At 39.9% G+C, this 22,277-nt stretch overlaps 1 protein-coding gene across 1 annotated transcript in view; it reads left to right on the plus strand.

Moving 5' to 3' along the window:
* Positions 1 to 22,277, plus strand: part of CEMIP (cell migration inducing hyaluronidase 1) — a 111,669-nt gene that overhangs the window by 55,284 nt on the left and 34,108 nt on the right. The window contains exons 2-11 of the mRNA XM_005148738.3: positions 1,348 to 1,455; positions 4,399 to 4,551; positions 5,223 to 5,361; positions 6,154 to 6,390; positions 6,767 to 6,946; positions 10,926 to 10,996; positions 11,731 to 11,826; positions 12,442 to 12,563; positions 14,741 to 14,882; positions 15,697 to 15,888. Of these exons, the coding sequence (XP_005148795.2) occupies positions 1,380 to 1,455; positions 4,399 to 4,551; positions 5,223 to 5,361; positions 6,154 to 6,390; positions 6,767 to 6,946; positions 10,926 to 10,996; positions 11,731 to 11,826; positions 12,442 to 12,563; positions 14,741 to 14,882; positions 15,697 to 15,888 (1,408 nt within the window). The 5' untranslated portion in view covers positions 1,348 to 1,379. The remainder of the gene's footprint in view (positions 1 to 1,347; positions 1,456 to 4,398; positions 4,552 to 5,222; positions 5,362 to 6,153; positions 6,391 to 6,766; positions 6,947 to 10,925; positions 10,997 to 11,730; positions 11,827 to 12,441; positions 12,564 to 14,740; positions 14,883 to 15,696; positions 15,889 to 22,277) is intronic.

Here is a 22,277-nt window from a genome sequence, read left to right on the forward strand (position 1 = left end):
TGATACACTGTACCAAGCCCTCAGTCTATGCTATTTCCAGAGCTCAGAGCTGTCAAATACACTATACCAAAACAAGCAAACATTTTCCTGATGGATTATTTCCTGACAAATCAGATTCTAATGCTATTTTTAATACAATCACTGGATTACATGTGGTCTCAACATATCATTGTACTTCAAGCTGTATCACCTTTATAAGAAGTACAGGAATGTTTTGCGTATGTACACTGTAAAATTTGCTCCAGATTAAATTCTAGCTTCTTGAATATCTTTTTCTCATGTTTTTGTTTGATTTGTGTTAACAAGTGACATGAAAAATAGCATGTGCCTTTTGCCCTAAGTATTGGGGCACATTGGAGTTGTTTTCAATCACCATTTTTGGTCTAACTCAGCTTTGTGATGTCTATGTTTATCCTGTTTCATCACTGTGGTATGACATGACAGCTACAAATAAATGTTTTCAGTATTCCTCAGATAGTGGTTTTACATGATAAAACATAATGGCTCCAAGGACTACTTGTGAATTTTAAACAGTGCCTTATAAATGCAGAAGTGTGCGTCCTTGCCTCAGTGTGAACACACGTGTCAATAAATTGTCATGAGTGCAGGGCAGAGCTGCAGAATCAATCACTGGAGACTCAAAAGAATCACATTAATCCTAACTTTGACTTTCATGACACTGCTCGTTTGTTTTTGATGGGGGTTGGCTACTGAGGAAATGAAAACAACATTAGGTAAACTTGTTTCAAAAGCAGCTTTTGGTTTTGCAAGAAAATTCTGGGCTGGCGCACTAAATATACAATGTTTTCTTGGATTTGAAATCTTGGATTTGAAATCTAAGAAACTGTGCTTCAGATTAGAAGTGTGAGTACGGTTTATATCAGGGGTGCACAAAATACCATTGCTAATAACGTGTGGGGAATATGGGGGGAGAGAGGTGCCACTGAAAGGTTACTTTGTGAGAATTTGTCACTCTGCAAACGCCTCCTCTCTTGTGTTTCGTTACCTTTTTGCACATGTGAATATGCAGCCCTAGAGAGTCTTGACTGGATGTGTTTATACTGCATTCCTAAGGCGTTTTTGGTTACATCTGGTGGTTGCTTTCTGAGTGTCTATTTGGATTCCAAAGTGGGTTTATCCTAAAGCAAACAAACGGTGAGGAGCTGCCAGAGGTTTCTTGCTCTGCTTGGGCTGTTCTTGAGCCGGCATAAAGGTGTTCTCAACTACAGAGATGAATGGTATTGGAAGTGGCATAAAGCTGGATATAACCTATCTTTTGTTCACTGAATAGTTTTTGCATTAACTGGACCAAAAAAGTGACATTTTTTTGCTATTCTTTCTTCACAGCTATCCATCCAGAGAATTAAACATCCTGAAGAATGGCTTTACTTATCTCCAAGTATCTGGCTGAAAATGTCATATTTCTTCTGTTTGTAATCTCTTCTGTAAGCACGGGTAAGTTTTTCTGCCGTGGGGAAAAAGGGCATGGTTTGTAATGTTATTTTTAAATAAAGACATTGCTGTTTTAGATAGAGCAGCTTTTCACTCTTCTTCATGTAACAAGAGTCAAGGGCAGAGTGATAAAACTCAGGAGAAAAGTGGATTTCTGATGTGCCAGTACTCACTATCAAGGGCAGCTTGAGTGGCAACTTCTGAACAGGTGAAAGTACCCTCAGAAATCCCTCTGCCACATGTTCTTAAAACAAGCCCAAATCTAACAAACTGCCACAAAGAAATAACAAAAGAAACCTCAGGTCCTAATGGCTGTGGCTGTGGGAGATGAAGTCGAGCATTGTGCATCATTGCCCAAGCACAGATGTGGACAGCAAAAATTTCTAGGGTGGGACATCTCTGCCCTTTGGGTTTTTCCTCCTCCAAGTAACCCTTTTCCTAAGTAGTTAAAGGGGAAAAGGGAAACTGGGTATGCATATTCAAAATACAGCTAATTTGGGGGTCTGTATCTTTTAAAACAAAGAGATCATATGTCTTGCCTCATGCACTGTAGCTACATGAAGCAACATTGCATTGCCATGCTCAGGCCCTTTTGGTCAAGAAGCAAAACATGCAGTTAGTTCCTTGTGCTGGATAGAAGTTGCACTCATTTAAAAAATGCCAAGCAAGCTGGCAAGGTACCTGGACCAGAAGATGTTCAGCCTTCCAGTGCCCTTTGTGCAGCAGGGGGTGGATGATGTGCTCCACCTTCCACTGCTCCTTCTCTCTGCTACAAATTAGTTATTGAAATTGGGAATTTGGTTCCTTTGTTCTGATTATGTTGGCTTTTCTTGGTTGACATCCCAAACATTAATGTAAATTTCTCCTGATTTCCCCTTAGGCTTCGCTGCCTACCTCTGTTTCTAAATAATGAATCTGGGGGGGCACAAGTAATCTCCTGAGACTGCAGAAAGCTCTTTTGGACACTAGCATAGCCAAGTAAATGGAAAAATGAACAAGCTCTTAGCCTGTCCACTTAATCTGATAAATTATACCTCTTCATTTGAATCAATTCTTTTGGTTTTATTTAGCTTCTCATCATGTGCAAATTTTTCTATTATCTTTATTCTTATGGGAATAGCGGCTCATTTTTTCTTAATTTGTCTTACAGCTATATTTTAACATCTACTGACATTGCAAGTTCCATTTCTTGCCTGAAATATTTATCTTATTAATTCTTTGTGTCTTCTGGTAGGAAACCAGAAACTCCTTACTGTTTTCCTCAATTACAGCACATGAGGAAAGCTGCCTCTGACATTACCAATATACTTTCAGCTTCCAGCTGGCACAAGTGGTATCAAAATCAGGTCCTGGATGTTTGTCAGTATTTGGCGTGCTACCTGGTATATTATTAGCCATTTCTGATTTGATCATTCATGTATATGGGAAAAGCTTGAAAAGAGCCAAAGCATATGTTGCCCACATGAAACATACCTTGCTTATGTTGAATTGTTAGTATTTGATGGGTCTCTGGAGACATTACGGAAGTGTCTGGTCCAATTCTATTTTCTTAAATGTCTATTTTCTTAAGACATGAAATTGGTGGAGGAATCTGGGAGGAAACTCAGGTGAACAGATTTTGATCCTGTTGCTGTGGAATTGCAGATGTCCCTCAAGTTTCACAGTGGCAGCACATAACTGCTCATTGTCAACTAAACCAGCACTGGGAATCCTTGCATGGATTCACATTGCTGTCCTCTCCATTATCTGAATGGATTAGGGTCTGCAAGGCAAAACCTACCCAAATTTACTATACTAAGTGCCAGAGACATAACCCTGCTGAAGTCAAGGTGTTTATCTCATATCTATTATCACCAATTTGTGGATCCTGTAGTTTTCCAATGGTGTTTTGGTTTCAAAGCATTAAACATTGGAGAGCTGGTGGGAACTCACAACCCTTTCTTGTTGCAAAGCGCTCATTGTTCAGACTTCCACTGACCTCAGCTTCCTAGGATTAGAAAAGTTTCTTCCCTCAGAAAATATGCATCACACATGGGACTCCCGCACTCTCCGTTTTGTTGATTAGAGCAAGATGTGAGGCTCACATATCGAGTGAGATTGTATCAGGGAAATATTTTATCTTAAGTAAATACTTAACATGAGCCTTTTGGGGTTGGTATGAGAGCCCTTTAGACTCACATGTCATGGCAGTCTGTAATCACATCTGTGTGTGGATACTGGTGAGGTGTGAACGCAATGTGAACGAACCCTTATTGCTTTTGCTTGGAAAACCTCAGAAACCCAGAGTTTCTCTTTTAAGATTCCTGTTGCTCTCTATGATTTGGAGAATCATATGATTCCTTGTCTCAGTTACTGGGTGGACTGGTAATTCCTTGTTCCTTGGTGTTTTCATGTTAGTTTGAGCATTTTTACTTTCCAGTGAAAACACAGTACACAAATATATTTTAACATCTTTACATTAAACAAAGCTTCTTAAACCTTGCAGATATCTGAGGGACATTTTAACTGGTAGTGATTGTTTATCCTTTCATCAACATTTTCCCCAGACTTGTGAAAGGATTTGTATCTGGATAGTATGAACGGAGCTAACGTCACTGCACGAAGGGCTCAGTTACACCCTTTTTAGGTTGTTTTCTGGAAACTGCATCCCTTGCAAAGCTCCTTTGCGTTGGGTAGCAGGTTTTTCCATGCTTCCTGAAAACAGGAAGTCATGCAGCTTAAACTGTTCTTCATTTTCTTTTGTTTGTGACCCACATGCATTCTGCTCTGCTGAGGTACTGCTGTGTTCCAGGGAGTCAGCAAAGTGGGGTACCAAGAATGTACTGTAAATATACTGTATGATATGTATGAATGCATTGCAATGATACTGCAAAGATGCCCAGATATGGAGCTTTCTGTCTTGCATTGAGCAACTGGTAATTGTCTTCGCTCTCCATCTTTATACAGCAGAAGCAGCTGTCACGTGTCCTGATAAGGATCCTGAGCTAGAAAACTGGAACCCAGGTCACAATGAAGAAAACCGCATTGAGATCAGTAATGGCAGGAAGTTCCTTCTCTCTTCTTCTGCGACTGTCCACTCTATCCACATCACTGATGGAGGTAAAATGTGCTAGCAGCGAGGCTGGGTGAAATGTTCTTCCCACTGTGGCTATTTAGATCACTCTGTTTCATGCTGGGAGAGCTTCCTGCTTCATGCTGAGAACTGGCTAGCTAATGGACAAACAGAGCTTTAATTCAGTACAAGGGTGGGTGATAGCTGAGATGCTATCAGTTCTTTAGCCATTATAATCAAACTATTTGCTGTCCTTTCTTTAGAAAAGTAGCTCAGTATACTCATTACTTCTACTTCTGTGATTTGCTTCAGAAACATTTCTTTTTGCTAAATCACTTTCCTGATAACATCATACTCCAATAATGTTCTCAGGGTCTCACGACAGGGCAGATACATATGTGCCTCTCTTTCTCTAAGGACATAGTGTTGCTGGTGGCTGTTAGCATGAATAGCTTTTATTCATCTTAACTCTGAATTTCTGTCTCAGTTTTGAATGAGACCTCTTCTACACAAATCTTAACTGTGTTGTTCAAGAATTGGACTGAATACAAAACATGTAATGTCCTTACTATTTCTATTGAGAGCTGTTTTGGGGGAGGATGGGCAGAACTTTTTGAAAACTGAGATGAGAGCCCAGCACTGGGTTTAGCAGAATGGTATCACCACCTCCAATGAGCTCCGGTGTGTTAAAGCAAATGTCATGACCTTTTCTACTTAGGAAAACTGGTCATTAAAGATGATGTGCAGCCTATCATTTTGCGTACTAGACATATACTCATTGAAAATGATGGAGAATTGCATATTGGCAGTGAGATGTGCCCTTACCAAAGCAACGTGATTATCATCTTATATGGGCGGTACGTATGCATGATATAATATTGTCTTAGAACTTTCTAGGATCTCTCTTTCACAACAGGGAACAAAAATGTTCCTTAAAATTATATTTCCTCATATATACTTATCATCAGTACTCTGTAGAAGGTTCAGCAGATTTTTAAACAATTTAAATGGTCTGCAAAAAATTGATTCAGTTTTGGTTTTCAAATCCTACTGGAAGATTTGGGCATGCCAGAAAATCAGCATGCATCTTGCCACCACTTAAACTGTTTTTCCAGAATGGGCTTAAAATCCAAGCAGTTCTTTTAATCTGAAAATTCTCCTCCCTAAACATCTTTTCTTTCTAAATGAGAGTGGTGAGAAAAAGGATAATGCACTTATGTCTTGCAGATTGCTACAGGATCTCTCAGAATTTCAAGGATGCAAAACTCATACTTAACAACCGCTAGCCCACCTAGCTCCTGGTTAGGTTTCTAACTTCCTCCAGTATTCAAAAACACAAATGTGTTGCTCAGTCTGGGCTTCAGGCCTCGTCTGGCTTGGTTATAATAAATATAACATGTATAATCTGCATTCTGGATTGCTGCTGGTCTCCAGTAGTTGCTAGTATTATTTCAAATAGTTTATTTTCTGTACAGTGTGGGCAGTTGCTGATTCTTAGAGTAGTTGAAAGAAATGCATTACAAATTATGAAATCAAGACAGAAATGCATGCAAATCATTTCTCCTTGGGCCACAGCAGAACAAGGAAAGGGGCTTCTTGGCTGTCAGATAAAAACCCAAAGCTATTCCTTTCCTCCCTTCCTGCTGCAGAGCGGATGATGGCAGCCAGGTGAATCCCTACTTTGGGAAGAAGTATATTGGAGTAAGTAAGGGTGGCACTCTTGAGCTCCATGGAAAGAAAAAGCTGTCCTGGACTTTCTTAAACAAGACTCTTCATCCTGGTGGCATGGAAGAAGGTGGATATTACTTTGAAAGGAGCTGGGGCCATCGGGGTGTCATTGTCCATGTTATTGACCCAAAGACGGGGGCAGTTGTCCATTCAGATCGGTGAGTGACTTTTCAACTGTCTAGATGTAAGAACCTTTGGGAACAGGCTGGGGACCGCATCTTAGCAAGCTCAGAAACAGGCAGTTTAGTATCTTGTTCAAATGAGTGTTATTGCATATATATACAATTCTTTCTAGATCAGTAAACTCCAAAACCAAAGACTGAGTAATGCTACTATCTTGGTATTCTGCCAACTAGAGTTTAATCAGTTTGGCTTAACAGAAACCCCTAATATACCCTGTTAGACAAGTGCTTTTGCAATGAGATGTCATTACTGTAAACAATGCAGAAGAGTTATCTATCACTTGCTTTTCAGTAAACAAATCTGCAATGCTCACTGAACTAAATGTTTTTTTTGGTGTTTTTATCACTTTAGGTTTGACACCTACAGAGCAAAAGAGGAAAGCATACGTCTTGCCCAGTATTTGGGCAGAGTTGAGAATGGCATGATCCTGTCAGTTGCAGTGAACGATGAAGGATCTAGAAACTTGGATGACACGGCCAGAAAAGCAATGACCAAACTGGGCAGCAAGCATTTCCTCCACCTTGGATTTAGGTATGTGCCAGTCCTGCCAGTTCTCCCAGCACAGAGGCTTTATTATGCTCCTGAGATGTCCAAATAATTCCACTCTCTCAACGGCACAATGTTCTTTCACATGGGAAGAAAAAAAAAGAAAAAGAAAAAGGGAAACTTCTCAATGTGAAGTTTTAGCAGTTAATTAGATAGTTTCAGATGCACGCAGGGTCTATATTGGGTATTTTTATTAGCAGATTGAGGAATAGCATATGATTCACATTTAAAAAGATGTTTTTCCAAGATGTGTTCCCATAAGTTACTTATTCCAATTTATTTTCAGGCCATCCCCCAAAGATTTAAGAAGCATATCTATACACAGTGGATTGTATGGGCTGAACATTAGGGAGGGTAGAATAATAGCCGTGTAGCCCTTGCTGAATACATATAGACGTGTATAAAGCATATCCTTCAGCTTGTCTAAATACATATTCTAATAATACTTGTGCAGCACAGAAATTTAGCAAGCATGAATTTATGCTGTGGGCTGTAAATACTCCTGAGGCCAATATAATGTCTGTGTTGGCACACATACTGTTGAGGATATTTGCTATTTACTCAACTGTAGCCATTATATTTATTGTGTTTATCTGAATTTATGTAGGCTCTTTATTTAAGAGGCACTAAGAGGGTCACTGCAGAACAGAAAGGAAAAAGTCTGCCTTCTAGGGAGAAGTGACTGGATACAGCAGTCTGCAGGAAGTATCAGCTGGAATAAGATTTGGGGAGCTTGGTGAAGTGGTTTTGTCAAATATTACAGGGATTCGTTTGCATCAGATAATTCATTTCAAAGAATCAACCAAGGCTGCAGAAATAGTCCTCAAAACCAGGCTGCCTCCACTAATGCAATGATTTCTCTCAAATACCCAGACCCATATTAATGCCCAGTAACCTTCTGTGTTTCTTTTGAAAGACTGAAATTAGGGAAACAGAAGATTTTTAACCATGATACTATTTTTTTCCAGTTGTGCAATAGGAAGGAATTGATGGGTTTGGCATATGTTTATAAAAGTAAATGGCATTGATATTTGTAAGCTGCTATGGTGTTTTAATGCTAGTTTCTCACTTTGCTGTAAATGCTTGTAATGAGAATACCATAGAAATTTATCCAAAGAAGTGTGATTTTCCACACTGCTATTGTTTGTAGTCAAAAAGCTAATCCTTACCATGCTGTTACTTACAATACCACAATATTTCCTTATATAAATAAGGATGTTGTGGTTACCAAAATGTAGTAGTTGTTGGTAAATATTATCCCCTGACAGCATACTGATATATGGAAAAATACCCACAACTTGGTGCATTATGTAAAAGACTGCATTTTTAGGAGTGTTCTCAGGGTTTAAGTTCATCAACTTTCAAAACAAACATTGGATAGCAGCTGGGACCAGATTTACAAAGGCAGTTGATGGCAGAGTGGAAGACAGGCAGTTTTGTCAGATGTATCCAAGCTTTTCTCCTTAAGCAAATAGAACTTCTAGTTCACTTTAGTGTAACAAGATGCAGACACGTTGGTTTATGTTTCAGACACACCTATAACTATGAATAAGGATGTATATACCTGGAAGGTGCTTTTTGGAATTTATCTTAAAAAACAAGTGCTCAGGGTAAGAAAATTGCACACACACATATATACATTAAAGGCAGGCTCTGACAGAGAGCAGTGGATGGGGTTTTTTTCTAACATGGCTGTGTGCATGCTCTTACCAGTCAGTGCTGGCACCCGGGGTTTGCTGGCTGGTCCTGTTGATTCCTGCTTGTCAGAACTTTGCAGGTCCCTGCTGATGGCTGGGGCTGACCATGGGCAACACTGAGACAATGGCAGCGTAAGCCCCAGGCAAAACTTTGGCTTAGGAAATGTCTATTTCACATTTTGTAAGATGCCACTTGTGTCAGGCTATTCAGCCATGGATTGGGCTTTTTCTGGCTAGGATGGTGGTTATATGGACAATCTCCATATCTATCTCCAGTTGCTCCATATTCAACCAGATTGGAAAGTTGTGCAACTCCCACTTGCTGTAGCAATGCTGATGAGCAATGCTGATTTATCCAAAGAGAGGCTCCTGGCAACTCTTTTCTGAGTCCAAAACATTAGGAATGAAAGGAAAATCTTGCATTCCTCCTTTATTGTTTTCCTTTTCAAAAGTGATTTTACTCTTTAAGTGTGAACTGCTTTTTTTATTATTTCTTTACCTAATAAATTAAAATAAAGCCTTTCTGCGCTTGATGACATAGTTGTCCTCTTTGGAATCCCACCCAAATATCACTGGTTTGGCTCTGTATTTACTAATCCCTTCATTTCATATAGCCCAAACAGATTGAATGTGTCCTTACATTTCAGGGTTAAGAGACTTTACAACTATTTTGTAGCTGTTAAATACCCAGAAGAAACATGTATTTTAACGTATGAAATAGGGCAAAATCTTGAGCTGCAAAATGAGGTAGCTTCTTTTTTAGTTTATTTTTTGGGATTACTTTTGGACCATCATTTTTCATCCTTTTTTGTTTTTGTTTTGGGTTGGAGTTTTTTTTGTCATTTGTTTTCAATTTTATGACAAAAAAAGAAAATCAGTCTTGCCTGCTGAGTGATAGTGTCCTTCCTGCTCCCACCTCCCTTCTCTCCCTGGATGGAGATTACAGCCCAGCATTGCCTTCGGCAATTGGCACACAGACAAGTTTTCCAGCCCGAGCATCTGGCTCCCTGGCAGGCTCCCGAGGCAGTTGTGCTGGCAGCTTCCACTGATGCTGTCCTGTGCTTGGGCCAAGGACATGCCACTGGGATTGCCTCCCCTGGAGGAGTGTGTCCAGTGCATGTGTGGGGCCTCAGCATGGCATGGGATGCACTAGTGCTCACTCAGAACCTGCTCCTGCTGCCCCCAGAGATGCAAAGCCCAGCTCATGGCAGTGGTGATTTGTGTGTGTCATAGTAGTTATGTGTCAATGTCTATATATGTTTTCTTCTGAAGCCCCAGAATGCTTTATAACTTCACTTTTACCAGCAGATGGTAAATGTAAGGTGACTTACATGACACAAGGGTGAATCTTGATGCAATTGAAATCACAGGGTATTTATACCTATAGAGATATGATTTTAATATATGGGACTGTTTGCTAAATTTAGGGTAGGGGTGATAGTCTCCCTATAATGCTAAGAGCCTATTTTTTTTATACTGTTAGTCATTAAGAGCAGATATGCCTGAAGTACTTCTATTTTGAAGATAAAACTCCCTCCTGACCCCTATTAATTGGGTTCACCTCCAAGGTTGCAAGGCACTTTAGTCTCTCTCTCCATTGTCTCCATGACCTCATCCATCCATGTGGTCATTCTCCAGTGTTGCTGATAGCTATTGAACCTACTTAACCAATAACCATCAGGCAGTAATGACCTTACTTCTGACATGGGATCAGATTTGAACACACAATTCAGACTCATAAACATTTTCTCTGTTCAATGTTCAAAATAAGGAAACTGGATACCCAGAGACTATCTAGGTATTTTTTATTGTCCTTTGCCAGCCAGTCTGTCTATTAGGAATTCTCGTGGGTCATTCCAAAGACAATTGTGACATACAAGGTTTCAACATGAGCTAAATATATTTAAGCAGAAGTGGTTTCTTTTCATATTCTTTAGTGTACATGTGCACACACACAAAAGATTTTCAGGCTCCCCAGGGAGTTGCCAGTGTCCCTTAGGTCTATCACAAGCCTCTTTAAACATTCATTTAAAAGAGAAATACACTTGTTATAGGAGTGTGCTAAGCAGGGATTTGTCTTCAAAAGTCCTTCTCTTTTGATGTATTTACTGAACAAATACAGTCTGTTAAGATATTTTTAATTTTAACTAAGGTGTCTTTCACACTAATCAAACTGTTGCCCCCAAGAAATGCAAAAACATTGGGCCATAAAAAATATGTATCTCATATATGACATAACTTGATAATTTCTTGTTTTCATTTTCCAGGCACCCATGGAGTTTTATTACTGTTAAAGGAAATCCCTCATCTTCTGTTGAAGACCACATTGAATATCAAGGTAATCCATGCACAGAATGCTAGCTTGACATTGTCTCTGGAAGGTACTGGATTTATGGCTGAGATTAGTGTTGTTCATGGCGTTTTCACTTGACACTGCATTACATCGAAGCTGTGGGCAACTGATGGTTAGATATATTTGACTCGTCTCTCTCTATATTATTCACATCAATACAGTTGAAGCTGCTGAGTGTGTATGGGGGTATAACCTGGATTATCCAAACCCTGAGATTAAAGGGTGAGATCCTGCACCAGTGTAAATCCATGCAACTCCTTAGAACTCAGACACTGCCTCTTTTAAACACAAGGCTATGGAACAAACCCAGTCCACATCAGCTGAAAATTTAATCAGTGTATCCTGCATTGATAGCCTCAAAAGCTGCAAAACCATTTTCTTGCAAGCTGAAGACTTTTGAGTCTGTGTCTTTTTGTGACATTTTCAAGAGCAGCTAACAGCACAGCTTGCTACAACATCAAATAAAAATAGAATAAATTACAAATCACTGGTTTTGTGTCCTCTCTTGATTTTTGAAGATTTTTCCTCCTGATTGTCCAAACAGTTATAAAAGTGTCTGAAGCCTCATTCCAAGATCAGTAATTTTTTCTGGAAGCTGTGCAGGGCTAATTCAGGATAATGTAGCCAAAATATGCCAACACACACAGGAACCACTGTCTTTCAGTTCTGACTTTTATTGATTGCTTTCAGGAATTTTACCAATGTTTGTTTTTGTACAGGTCACAAAGGGTCAGCTGTGGCCAAAGTATTCAAACTATTCAAAGCTGAGAATGGAGAACATTTTAATGTCTCTTCAACTAGTGAGTGGGTTCAAGGTAAGAGGCCTGTTTGCCATCTATCTTGGTGGTAAAGACTTGACAAATAGGGTGAATCATCCTTTTTATTGAAATACTTTTCCATTTGGGATGAGTGGACTTGCTAGCCGCTAACCTAAGTAAAGAACATGCACAGATTCTTTCCCCAGTTATCTCCAGGACTCTCTGAATAACTGGGATCCTTTTTCCTTTAGAGCACTAGGTATTAAATTCCATCTTTTATGATATAAGAGATCACACACAACCTTTTACTTCTTTTGACTGCATAGTCATTGTGTCCATGTTACAGGCAACATACAGTAACTGGTCATAACTTGGTATCAAGATCAGAAAAGGCAGCTAAGGAGGACACAGATCCAAAATCCATTCCTATTAATGATGATCATACTGCATACTCCAATTATGTATCTTTTAATAACTCCATTCTCTCTTAGCTCGTTACACTTCACAGTAGCATTTACAGCATCTGACAGACTGGCAGGAAGAGGCAGGAATCAGATCATCAGGGAAGAAACTTGGGAATAATATCTGAGATCATATTATGCTTAATGCATTTTTGCTGCATTCATTAAGCTTGATTTACAAATTGGTTTTCTTGTTTGCACTTGTCTCCAGATGTAGAATGGACAGAGTGGTTTGAGAAGCCTGATAAAGCAAGATCTAAGGACATGGAGAAGCTTTCTGACTTCAAAGCTGCTCATCCTGATAAAATCTGTAGGCAACCCATTGACATCCAGGTAGGCTTGCTTACCACTTGCTTTTTTTGGACTGACACTGAACCCCAAAGTAATGTGCTTGTCAGTGATTTTTATTTCCAAATAAAAGACACCAATTATTTTACTACTCTAATACATAATCAACAAGATCTGGTATCTTGTATCATTCTGAGACAAAAGTTTAAAGAACTGAGCTCCTTTCAGTAAATTCTGGCTTCTGGCATGAAAAGGAGTACAGATGGGGTCATGGACAGCACAGATGCTATCATGAAATCTGTGGTTCCCTGAAGGAAGATTAAAAGGAAAAAAAAACCATGAAAATTTCAAAGTTTTTAAATGGTCTTGGAATGGACCCTCCCTAAAATAATTAATCATAGAATGTAATGAGATGGTAAAGCTACCAGCTGTAATAGGTAAAGCTACCAGCTGTCAGTGAGCTTGCAGCCATTTTTTGGAGTGAATTGTTTTGTCTCTGGAAAGAAATTTGAATTCTGTTTGGGGCTAAACATAATTACGCCATCAGGCCAGCAAGCTGATGAGAAGTCATATACCTTTCCTGAGACTGCAAAAGCCTCTTTAAGAGAAAAAAAAACCCAAACCAAAAGGGCAAATACCAAGATTTTTTTTGCATATGTTCATCATATACTTTATATGTCTACCTGGTAAAAGAACTAGAGCAGAAGCATTGCCTAGCAAAAGACAATAAAATACTTCATATCTGGTAGTCTGCATACTCTGAACTAGCAGAGTTGTCGTTATTCACAAGAATGCAGCTATTGAAGTAAATGGGAATGCTGACAGTATGAGTGAAAGTTTCCAGAGCCAGATGTCATAAAACATCTCCGCTTGAACAGAAAGGAAAAACCTGCCCTATAATTTTCTGCCAGGTCTTAGCAAATCCGTATTAATTTTTGCTTCAATATACATATATTAGAAGTGACAACTCAGTTCAAAACAGGGGTCAGATGTTTGTTATGACACAGTCCCTTCTAGCACGTGTACTAAAAAGGAAACAAGAAAGATATTATTTTCAAGAAAAAAACTTTTTTTTCCTCTACTGTTAAATCACAGTTACTTTTTTTCCCCATGTATATTAAAAGCAAGACAGCTTATTTTGGTTTATCCCGCAGATCTTAAGGCAAATCCTTAGGTAGTGTAATCTGGTGTTGCTCATTGCTTTCATAAAGTTACACTGATTTATAGCAGCTGGTCTGCTCCAGCTATGCTACATACAAGGAAATTGAAGCTATGATGATAATAACAGAAGTGCTGCACAGCCAGAGGCACATTCCTTCAGCTGATGGTGCTAATCCTGTACATGGCAGTGGGGTGTATGCATTAATAAGGCAGGTCTACATGAGTGAGAGAATGAGGATCAGACTCTTCATTGAAAGACAGCTTATCTGTTGGTGCCTTGTAAAAATGCCCATGATATTTGGATTGCCCAATGCAATGCATCACATTTTTGTGAAAGGGTCAAGAGAACTGCAAGCTATAGAGCTGGAATGTGAAATTCAGCATGACCCTGAGGAGTGACAAGGCTCCAGCTGGAACACAGGCAAGGCTACATATTGCGCTGCTTCTTGTCAGGATACAGCCTTTTTTTCTCAAGGCAGCTCTACAGAGTGGCACTCGTATGTGAGAAAAAGACACCTTTTCTTTTTCTGTTTGGAGTGATGGGTCATAAAGCAGCTTGGTGGGTTTTTTTTGTTAGAGATTGATCCATGCAAAGAAGAAATAAGACCCCTACCTCTTCCCTCTTCAAGGTTCAGACATAGCCTAGTCACAAGATATTAAATGAGTGCAGTGAAGAGGCTTGAAATCATTGGTTCATTTGAGTACAATCATCTGTGTTCAGTGTTTTCATCTACCCTCAAACCAATGGCAAGAGAAAATCTAGGGCACCGAGGCAGATGTTAGTGAAGCTCAGAATTCTCCTCCCAAAAAAGCACATGGTCTTAATATAGATAAAGAAGAAAAGCATGCACCTAGCAATAATCTGTGCAGCTTGCGGATAAAGTAGCTGTGTTTTGAGCACCAGCTGGAGTGCGGCTGCATAGCACACATAACAGTCATGTTTTGTTACACAACTGTTGTGCATCACCCAAAACAAAGCAAAGGCCTCTTCTGATGGCACTGGTGCTTTGATGAAGTCCTTTCACCTCAAGGTATCACCAATTTTTCTGTTCTTGTTCCAGGCAATGACGCTTGATGGAGCTGATTTAACAACTGAAGTGTTCTACAAGAGTGGCTATGATTACAGGTTTCTGTGCCATGGGAAGGATCAGAAAGGCGAGGGCTGCCAGAACTACAGAGTACGGTTCCTGTGTGGCAGATCTGGTATGTGCCCCATGTCTGAAAGCTGGACCAGGGAAAAGCAGAAATAGTCTTCTGATGACTGGCTCTTGTTTGGTGCAAGAACATCTTGAGTCAAGCTAAAACTTGGGCTGGGTTATTGACATGAACACAGATAAATCTTCAGCACAATTTATCTCAGGAAAAATTCCTGAGCACTAACAGAGGCAACGGGGTGGTGTCTGAAATACCCAGCAAGGCTATGGCAAATACTTGGCAAGTCCTTTCCTGTAATACCTTGTCTTTTGCTAAAGCACTTCTGGATGAGGCAGAATTAGTCAACTGGAGTGTGCAAAGACAACAGGTTTTGAAAGTAATACTTCATTTTGTAGTTATTGATTCCAGCACCACTGTCCCTGACCTCATCATTAGACAGGTCATGAGGATTCTTTGGCGGGAAAAGGAGGTGTGGAAGACTGTTGTTTTGCTGGAAAAAACAGTCATTAGGTTAAAGACCACTTGGTTGCTGTAAATAACAGTGCCCGGCACCCACAACTGCTGCTGGTCAGTGGGTGTGGTGATAAAGAGCCACTAAGAGCTACATTTAAATTTAGTGCTGGGACTAGTGGAAAATCCACCCACCTGTAACTGAAGGAAAACACTTTCTTGTTTGCTCACTTTCTAAGCCAAAGCCAGTATGAGCCATGTTTTGAAGAGTTAACTGTTTTTTGTTGCATGAGGAAATCATCATTTTTGGTGGCATTCCAGGCAAAAGGAAAAAAAAAACAAAAAAAAACCCCTGCAAACATTTTCTGATAAGATTAACTGAATTCTCCACCCTTCCATTTTGGCTTTTCAGTGAAACCGAAGCTTACAGTAACCATTGACACCAATGTGAACAGCACGGTCCTGAATCTGGTGGATGACGTGAGCTCATGGGAACCTGGAGACAGGCTGGTGGTTGCAAGCACCGACTACTCCATGTACCAAGCAGAAGAGTTTGAAGTGCTGCCATGCAAAGCCTGCAGACCCACCCAGGTCAAGGTAGCAGGTAAGGTGCTTCATCTTATCCTGCTGGTGTTGCAGTTCACAAATTCTGTTGTTTGTGCTGAAGTGACTCTATTAAGAGCTGTGGAGAACTGAAAGACACTTGAATTTGATAGCTAGTTTTTAGATGCTTTGGGTAAACATATGCCTTTCATGTTTGAAAGTTGTTTGATTTGATTCTGATCCATTTCTGCCTTCCCTTTACATAGCTGACTCCTGGTTTTGTCCTCAAGCACACTATTGAATGAATGTATGCATTTAAGAGAGACAAAAACAGGTCATGTATTTGAAATGTTCAGTTTTACATAGCTGCATTTGAAAACCTATCACTTCCTAGAAAGCAGGAGATGAGCACAGCTCATCCAGAGAGTGTGCTAGGGCAGGAGCAGACCGTGAGAGACTGCAAGGCTATGAACTAATGTGCAGTTGGCTGTTTTCCTAAGAAAGTTACACTTAACAAGAACTGTAATCTTACAATTTAGAAATATTGTTTTGTACTACTGAAGCTACTGTTTCTCATTTGCCATGTCCCCAGACAGCATTGCTTAGAGGTGATGTATTAACCAAACATTTCTGGAGTCTTGAGGCCAGGGAGTTGTGAGCTCTCATGAACGAAGAGTTGCACTTGCAGAACCAGGTTAGGTGACTAGCTCAAATCCAGAACAAACTGCCTCTGATGAAAAGGCCTCATAGTCTAATCATTGTAAAATAATTTGCAGATACTAATTCCAATTATGTAGCATAACCATGGTTACTGATACAAGCATAAAAATGAAATCCAGAGTGGGATTGAGTCTGTGAAGTGGTCTGTTCCTTCTAGAATTATGTTTTGGCATGCTGATAAGCAGAGCATGGAAGTACCACATGAATGGCCTCTTCCAGGAATAGATGAGGAATTTTTAACTTCTATAATTTACTCACACGTAATTTACTCAAAAGAAACAGTTATTTTACAATATAGAGCTACATAATAGCTGAGGCTGTATTTTAAAGGCAGCATCTGCCTGGTGGTAAATCATACATGTTATATTATCTTTTTCTTATACACTGGCAGTTGCTGTAGGCAGAGGTTTTGTCTGTATTTACAGTAAGATCTTTCTGAGAAACCATGAGGGTATTTGGAACATGCAGTGCACCAGGGAGTTTGCATAGTTCTGTGAAATGAACTACTTCCTCATTATCTCTGATGCAACATCTTCTGGAAGGTACGGATATGCTTCCTTTGGCAACTGCTTCCCCAGAGAGCTCTAGCCATTCACTGTTGTTTGGCCCTGAAGAGAGATGTTCATCAAGCCAAGAAAAATGTTGTTCACAGTTTGAATGTATCATAGTCTTATGACTTAAAATGTCTAGCACTTTCAAAGAAGACACATTTCCAAACTGAATATTTTTCTTGAGCAACTTTTGAGCTATTGGAAAAACTGTGCCAGACTAGCATAATACAAGATACATTATGAAGATAATCTTGGAAGATCGTCAGTGAAAATAAAGATGACATGGAAATATTTCTGTTTAGGTTTCCCATAATCTACTGAATCTGTGAAATTCATGTAATTACAGTTATCTTCTGCAATGATGGCAATTAAGTTTAAGGAAATGAAGAAAGGGTTAAAAACAACAAAAAAACCAAGAAACAAAACAAGTTCATGTGAACAAAAAAGTTCATGTGAATTTCAAGTAAAGAAGCAGTGGAAACACTTGTTAAAGTAATTGTGCTTTTAGTCTCCAATTACTCTTTAGGAGAATTAGGACATTCTTTTTATTACCACAAATGACATGAACACTGGGGCCAAAGCCTGCCCTTACTTATATCCAGGCAACTCCATTGACGTCAATGGGATTTCACTGATTATATAAATCAAGGCAAAATCTACTCCAGGAATAAAAATGACATCCAACTTTCTTGTAACAAAGGCACATTCACACTAGAAAATAAAATAATCTGTCTGATTCTAAGTTCAGCCTAGATGAAATAAAACCTGGGTGGGGCTGAGATTGCTCCCTAGCTTCAGGAGCCAAGAGATCCCTGAGCTTCTCTTTCCCCAGCCATGATGTAACTTCATCCATTGCTCTGTGCCATGACGTGCAGGTAGCCAAAATGAGCCACAGGGTTGGTGCTCTCTATGCCTCCTCCCCTCTGCAATGCCTGTAGCTTCCCACAGCCTGCACAGCTCTGCAGGCAGGCAGCAGTACCATAGTGGTGGCTTTCAAAGTGTGTTCATTGCTGGAGGAGGCAAATACCACCACTCTGAGTGCTTGGCTTTCATTGAAATTGGCCTGCACACAGGTATGCACATATGATCACACTGTCCTGTGATCAGGTACTGACATTGATAAAACTTACTGTGATTCAGTTAAATACCTGTGAGACTTCTGTTTAATCATAGAATCATAAAATGGTTTGGGTTGGGAAAGACCTTAAGATTATCCAGTTCCAACCCCTCCTGCCGTAGGCAAGGACACCTTCCACTAGACCAGGTTGCTACAGGGCCATGAACACTGCAGGGATGGGGAGATCACAGCTTCTCTGGGCAACTTGTGCCAATGCCTCACCGCCCTCACATTCAAGAACTCTTCCTTATATCTAACCTAAATCTCTTTTGTTTAAGTTTGAACCCATCACCTCTTGTCCTATCACTACAGTCCCTAATGAAGAGACCCTCTCTGGCATCCTTGTAGGACCCCTTCAGATACTGGAAGTCTGCTATGAGGTCTCCATGCAGCCTTCTCTAGGCTCAACAGCCCCAACTTTCTCAGCCTGTCTTCATACAGGAGGTGCTCCAGTCCCCTCATCATCCTCATGGCCTCCTCTGGACTTCTTCCAAAAGTCTCATGTCCTTCTTATGTTGAGGACACCAGAACTGCACACAATACTCCAAGTGAGGTCTCACGAGAGCAGAGTAGAGTGGCAGGATCACCTCCTTTGACCTGCTGGTCACGCTCTTTTTGACAAGGCTTTATTTTTTCCAGTGGCACATCACCCATTGTGTTAAGGAAGATCAGCTGACAGAGTGCAAGCACGAAAAATAGCTGGCAAAAGCTGTGGGCTTGCTTCTAGCCTTAGCACAGGTGAGCACAACCTGTGCTTGTATGGCCACATTAGGCTCTTAATTGCATGAAGAAGATGTTCAACATAAATATCCATCTGCCTTTTTCTATGTGAGATATGCAAGATTGCTTTGCTCTGTTTAAGAAAAAAACTTCCACACAGATACATTTGTATGTGAGGTCTCAGAGGAATGTAATTTGTAGTGAGTGGTATGTCTTGATTTTCCCTAAGAGGTTTAGTTTAAAAGCTGAAAACTCCAGAAGTCTGCCCTTTGAAAGACAAATGATAAAACTATTCCTACCCATGATGATTTATTTCCTTTAAATCTTTTCTCTTTTTTCCAATTAGCTTTTTTTTTTAACAAAACCTAAATGTCAAGTCTGAACTACTTAAGAGTCAGTCTCTGTTTAAAAAAAGGCAGAAAACATTTTCTTTGTGGACAGACATTTTGGTGTTGCAGCCACTTGGCATACTAAGGTTCGATTGTAATCGATGCTCTCATCATTTAATAATATTTTGATAGACACAGTTTAGTGTATTGTGCCAACTAAATCAAACTCATTCGTTAGCTCATATCCTATTTTTATCTGATACTTTCTGCTGAAAACTCACACTTTCTTTACATGCTAGGAATGGATTGATTAGAAGCTGGTCTTTTCAAAACAGCTTAAGAGCGTTAATACTGAATTGCCAACAGGTTTTAGTAGGATTCAGTTGTCTAACTGTGGACAACTGTGGACTTCTGCAAATCACAGTGTAGAAAGTTGTGGAGGGCACCCACACACTGAACTTAGGCCCTCCTATATTGGAGTAATTACATTAATGTCAAAACTGTGGCTTCCATGTGTAAGCCTGGTTTGCATGAGGACTTCGCTCTGCAGGTCCTGCTCCCCATCAAATGGTCACTCACTTAAATGGAACTTTTTTCTCCTCTTGCCTCCTTTGTTTTTTTGCTTGTCATTTTTGTGCCTAGATTATTTTCTCTCTGGGAACAGATTAAAACTGTTTGATCTTCCAACTTCACAAGGTTTGGGGAGGGACAACAGTATAGGGCAGAGGGAGAGAGGAGGAAGGAAGGAAGGGTTGTGTTGCTGTGATAGAATTGGATAGTAGGAAAGATCAAGTATTTTGTGTAGTTTCCCTGGGAAACAAGTCTTATCTTCATCTTGGTTGCTCTGTATGAAGTTTCTAGTAATGCTGATAAGTTTCACCATAGAACAAAAATGATGAAATGCTCTTTTGTGCTCCTATATGCTTTTGATAAAGCATGAAAAAAGCTGTTTGTACCTTGCATAGTTACTCTAGTTATTCCCCATACTGGTGAATCTATGATTACAAGCACATGTATCTTAAATCCTGCTTATTGGATTGCAAATGCTAGAGAGAGATAGAGTTTACAGTGATCTTGTTCATGAATAAAAAATGTTAATCCATAGTTGTCTGAACTTCACAGCCTGTGTTGGCATTCATCTTGTGCTATAAGGAAGGGAGAAGTTACTCTGCTATCAGAATTCAGATACTTTTAGAGATATAGGGGGTTCTGTTTAGAAGTTGGCATCATTTTGGCTGGAACTTGCCAGAAACTCTTTTTTTTAAGCCAGCCCTGGTGCTTGAAGGCTAGGCAGGAAATGTTGTGATATGGCCTTTTCAAACAGTCTTTCTGAGCAATTTCTTCTGCCTCTGGGTATTGCCTGGAAGCAAAGTTGACAGAAGCATACTCAAGTTGACACAGCGGTTCAGGAGAGTTGAGTTTGGGCCTGATTTAAGTAAGAAATCAATCTCTTTGTTCACTAGACCTGCCTAATCTTCCCATCCCAGCTACAAGAACTTAAATGTCAGCATAAGGAGAGGAAAAACCTGGGCATTTGGAGAAGGAAACCCTAGCATTTACAGAAGTATGTTAGTACATTGCCAGGTAGCTGCTCCAGAAAGAGGGTATGAGGTGGGACAAGAGTGGCCTTAGGAAACAGTATGACACTGCCACTGGGATAAAACACAGACCTCTCAGTGCTCAGTTAAAGCCAGCATGAGCAGATGCATTTTCCCTAGTTCACATCAATCTTCCTCTTGCACCAATCTGCAGCAGTAAGATCCACTTGTTTCAGCCTTGAAACCAAACAGCTACAGAGGCTTTGACCCGATAGAATATTTAATAATTCACTTAATAATATCCATGTTAAATCAAGGCTCTTCACACTCCTACAACAGAGGGTGTATTTCCAACCTTTGCAGGATACCATGCAGGATCTTGAAGGAGAAAAGGGATGAAGGGCTGCAATAGGATGAGTTACCCAGCAGGAAAATATCCCCAAAAGACTTACCTCTGAACTCCTTATAAAGTTTCATTCTTTCTGCTGTATGTTTTGTTTTGTAGGCTTTTTTGTTTTGTTTTTGTTTTTTTACTGTAAACTTAGTTTTCCATGTGAAAGTTAGGAATACAAGGAATATTTATTTGTGAAGACATCAGGTTGGACTGTATGACTCAAGAAGCTGATTAACTCACCCAAATCATGCTGTGTTGCATTACAGGCTTGTGGCTTAGGGATGCAATAGCAAAACTCATCAAGATAATTCAGAATAATGAGGATTTGACAGGTTGTCTGTGTGAACATTTGTTGGTTATTAAATACGAGGAATAAGGGCATTGCCACCAGTCCTGATAAATATCTGGCAAAAACACTAAATCTGACAGAGGCCTGGAATGACATCTACAATGAATTGCACTGATTAGAAAGGTGCCCTGAATGATTCACTGTCACTGGATTACATGGGTTGAACATACAAGTTTGTGTTTAGCATTTCCTTTAAAAAACTCTTATTTAGGAAATGTTAAAAGATTATGAAAGAGAAGGTATTGGCCTTAGAGACCCCAAAGAAGAATGAAAGACAGACCCTTTAGAGAAAAAAATAAATCCAGGAGCATCTTAGCTCCACTTTATCTTCACCAAAGCCAGACCTTCAGGTGCCTGTTTCACTTCAGAAAGGGAGATTTAGCAGTTTGTTGTTTAGAGCTAAGGGATTTAGGAATGCATAAGTGTACCTGGGAGGGTTGTCAGACATCTGTGTAATTCACCAGAGCTAAGCACACATCCACGTCTGTAGCAGCTGAAATAGTTTTAAAATTCCACCCTCCCTAGGTTTGATAAGGCCTGAGACCCAGGTTTTATGGCTAGGTTTGTATGGCAGGTTGTCCTGGAGCTTTGTATGGTTTGGAGAGACTCTGCTTTGAATTGCTTTATTAGCATAAGCATGCCCTTCATTAGTGGATCATCTATGTTTATTTTAATGCATGCTTTCTTTCCATAATTACTTTGTCCTTACCAACAACTGGTGACTTTAATAGT

The sequence above is a fragment of the Melopsittacus undulatus genome, chromosome 9, assembly GCF_012275295.1.
Source record: "Melopsittacus undulatus isolate bMelUnd1 chromosome 9, bMelUnd1.mat.Z, whole genome shotgun sequence".
Classification (NCBI taxonomy): Eukaryota; Metazoa; Chordata; class Aves; order Psittaciformes; family Psittaculidae; genus Melopsittacus; species Melopsittacus undulatus.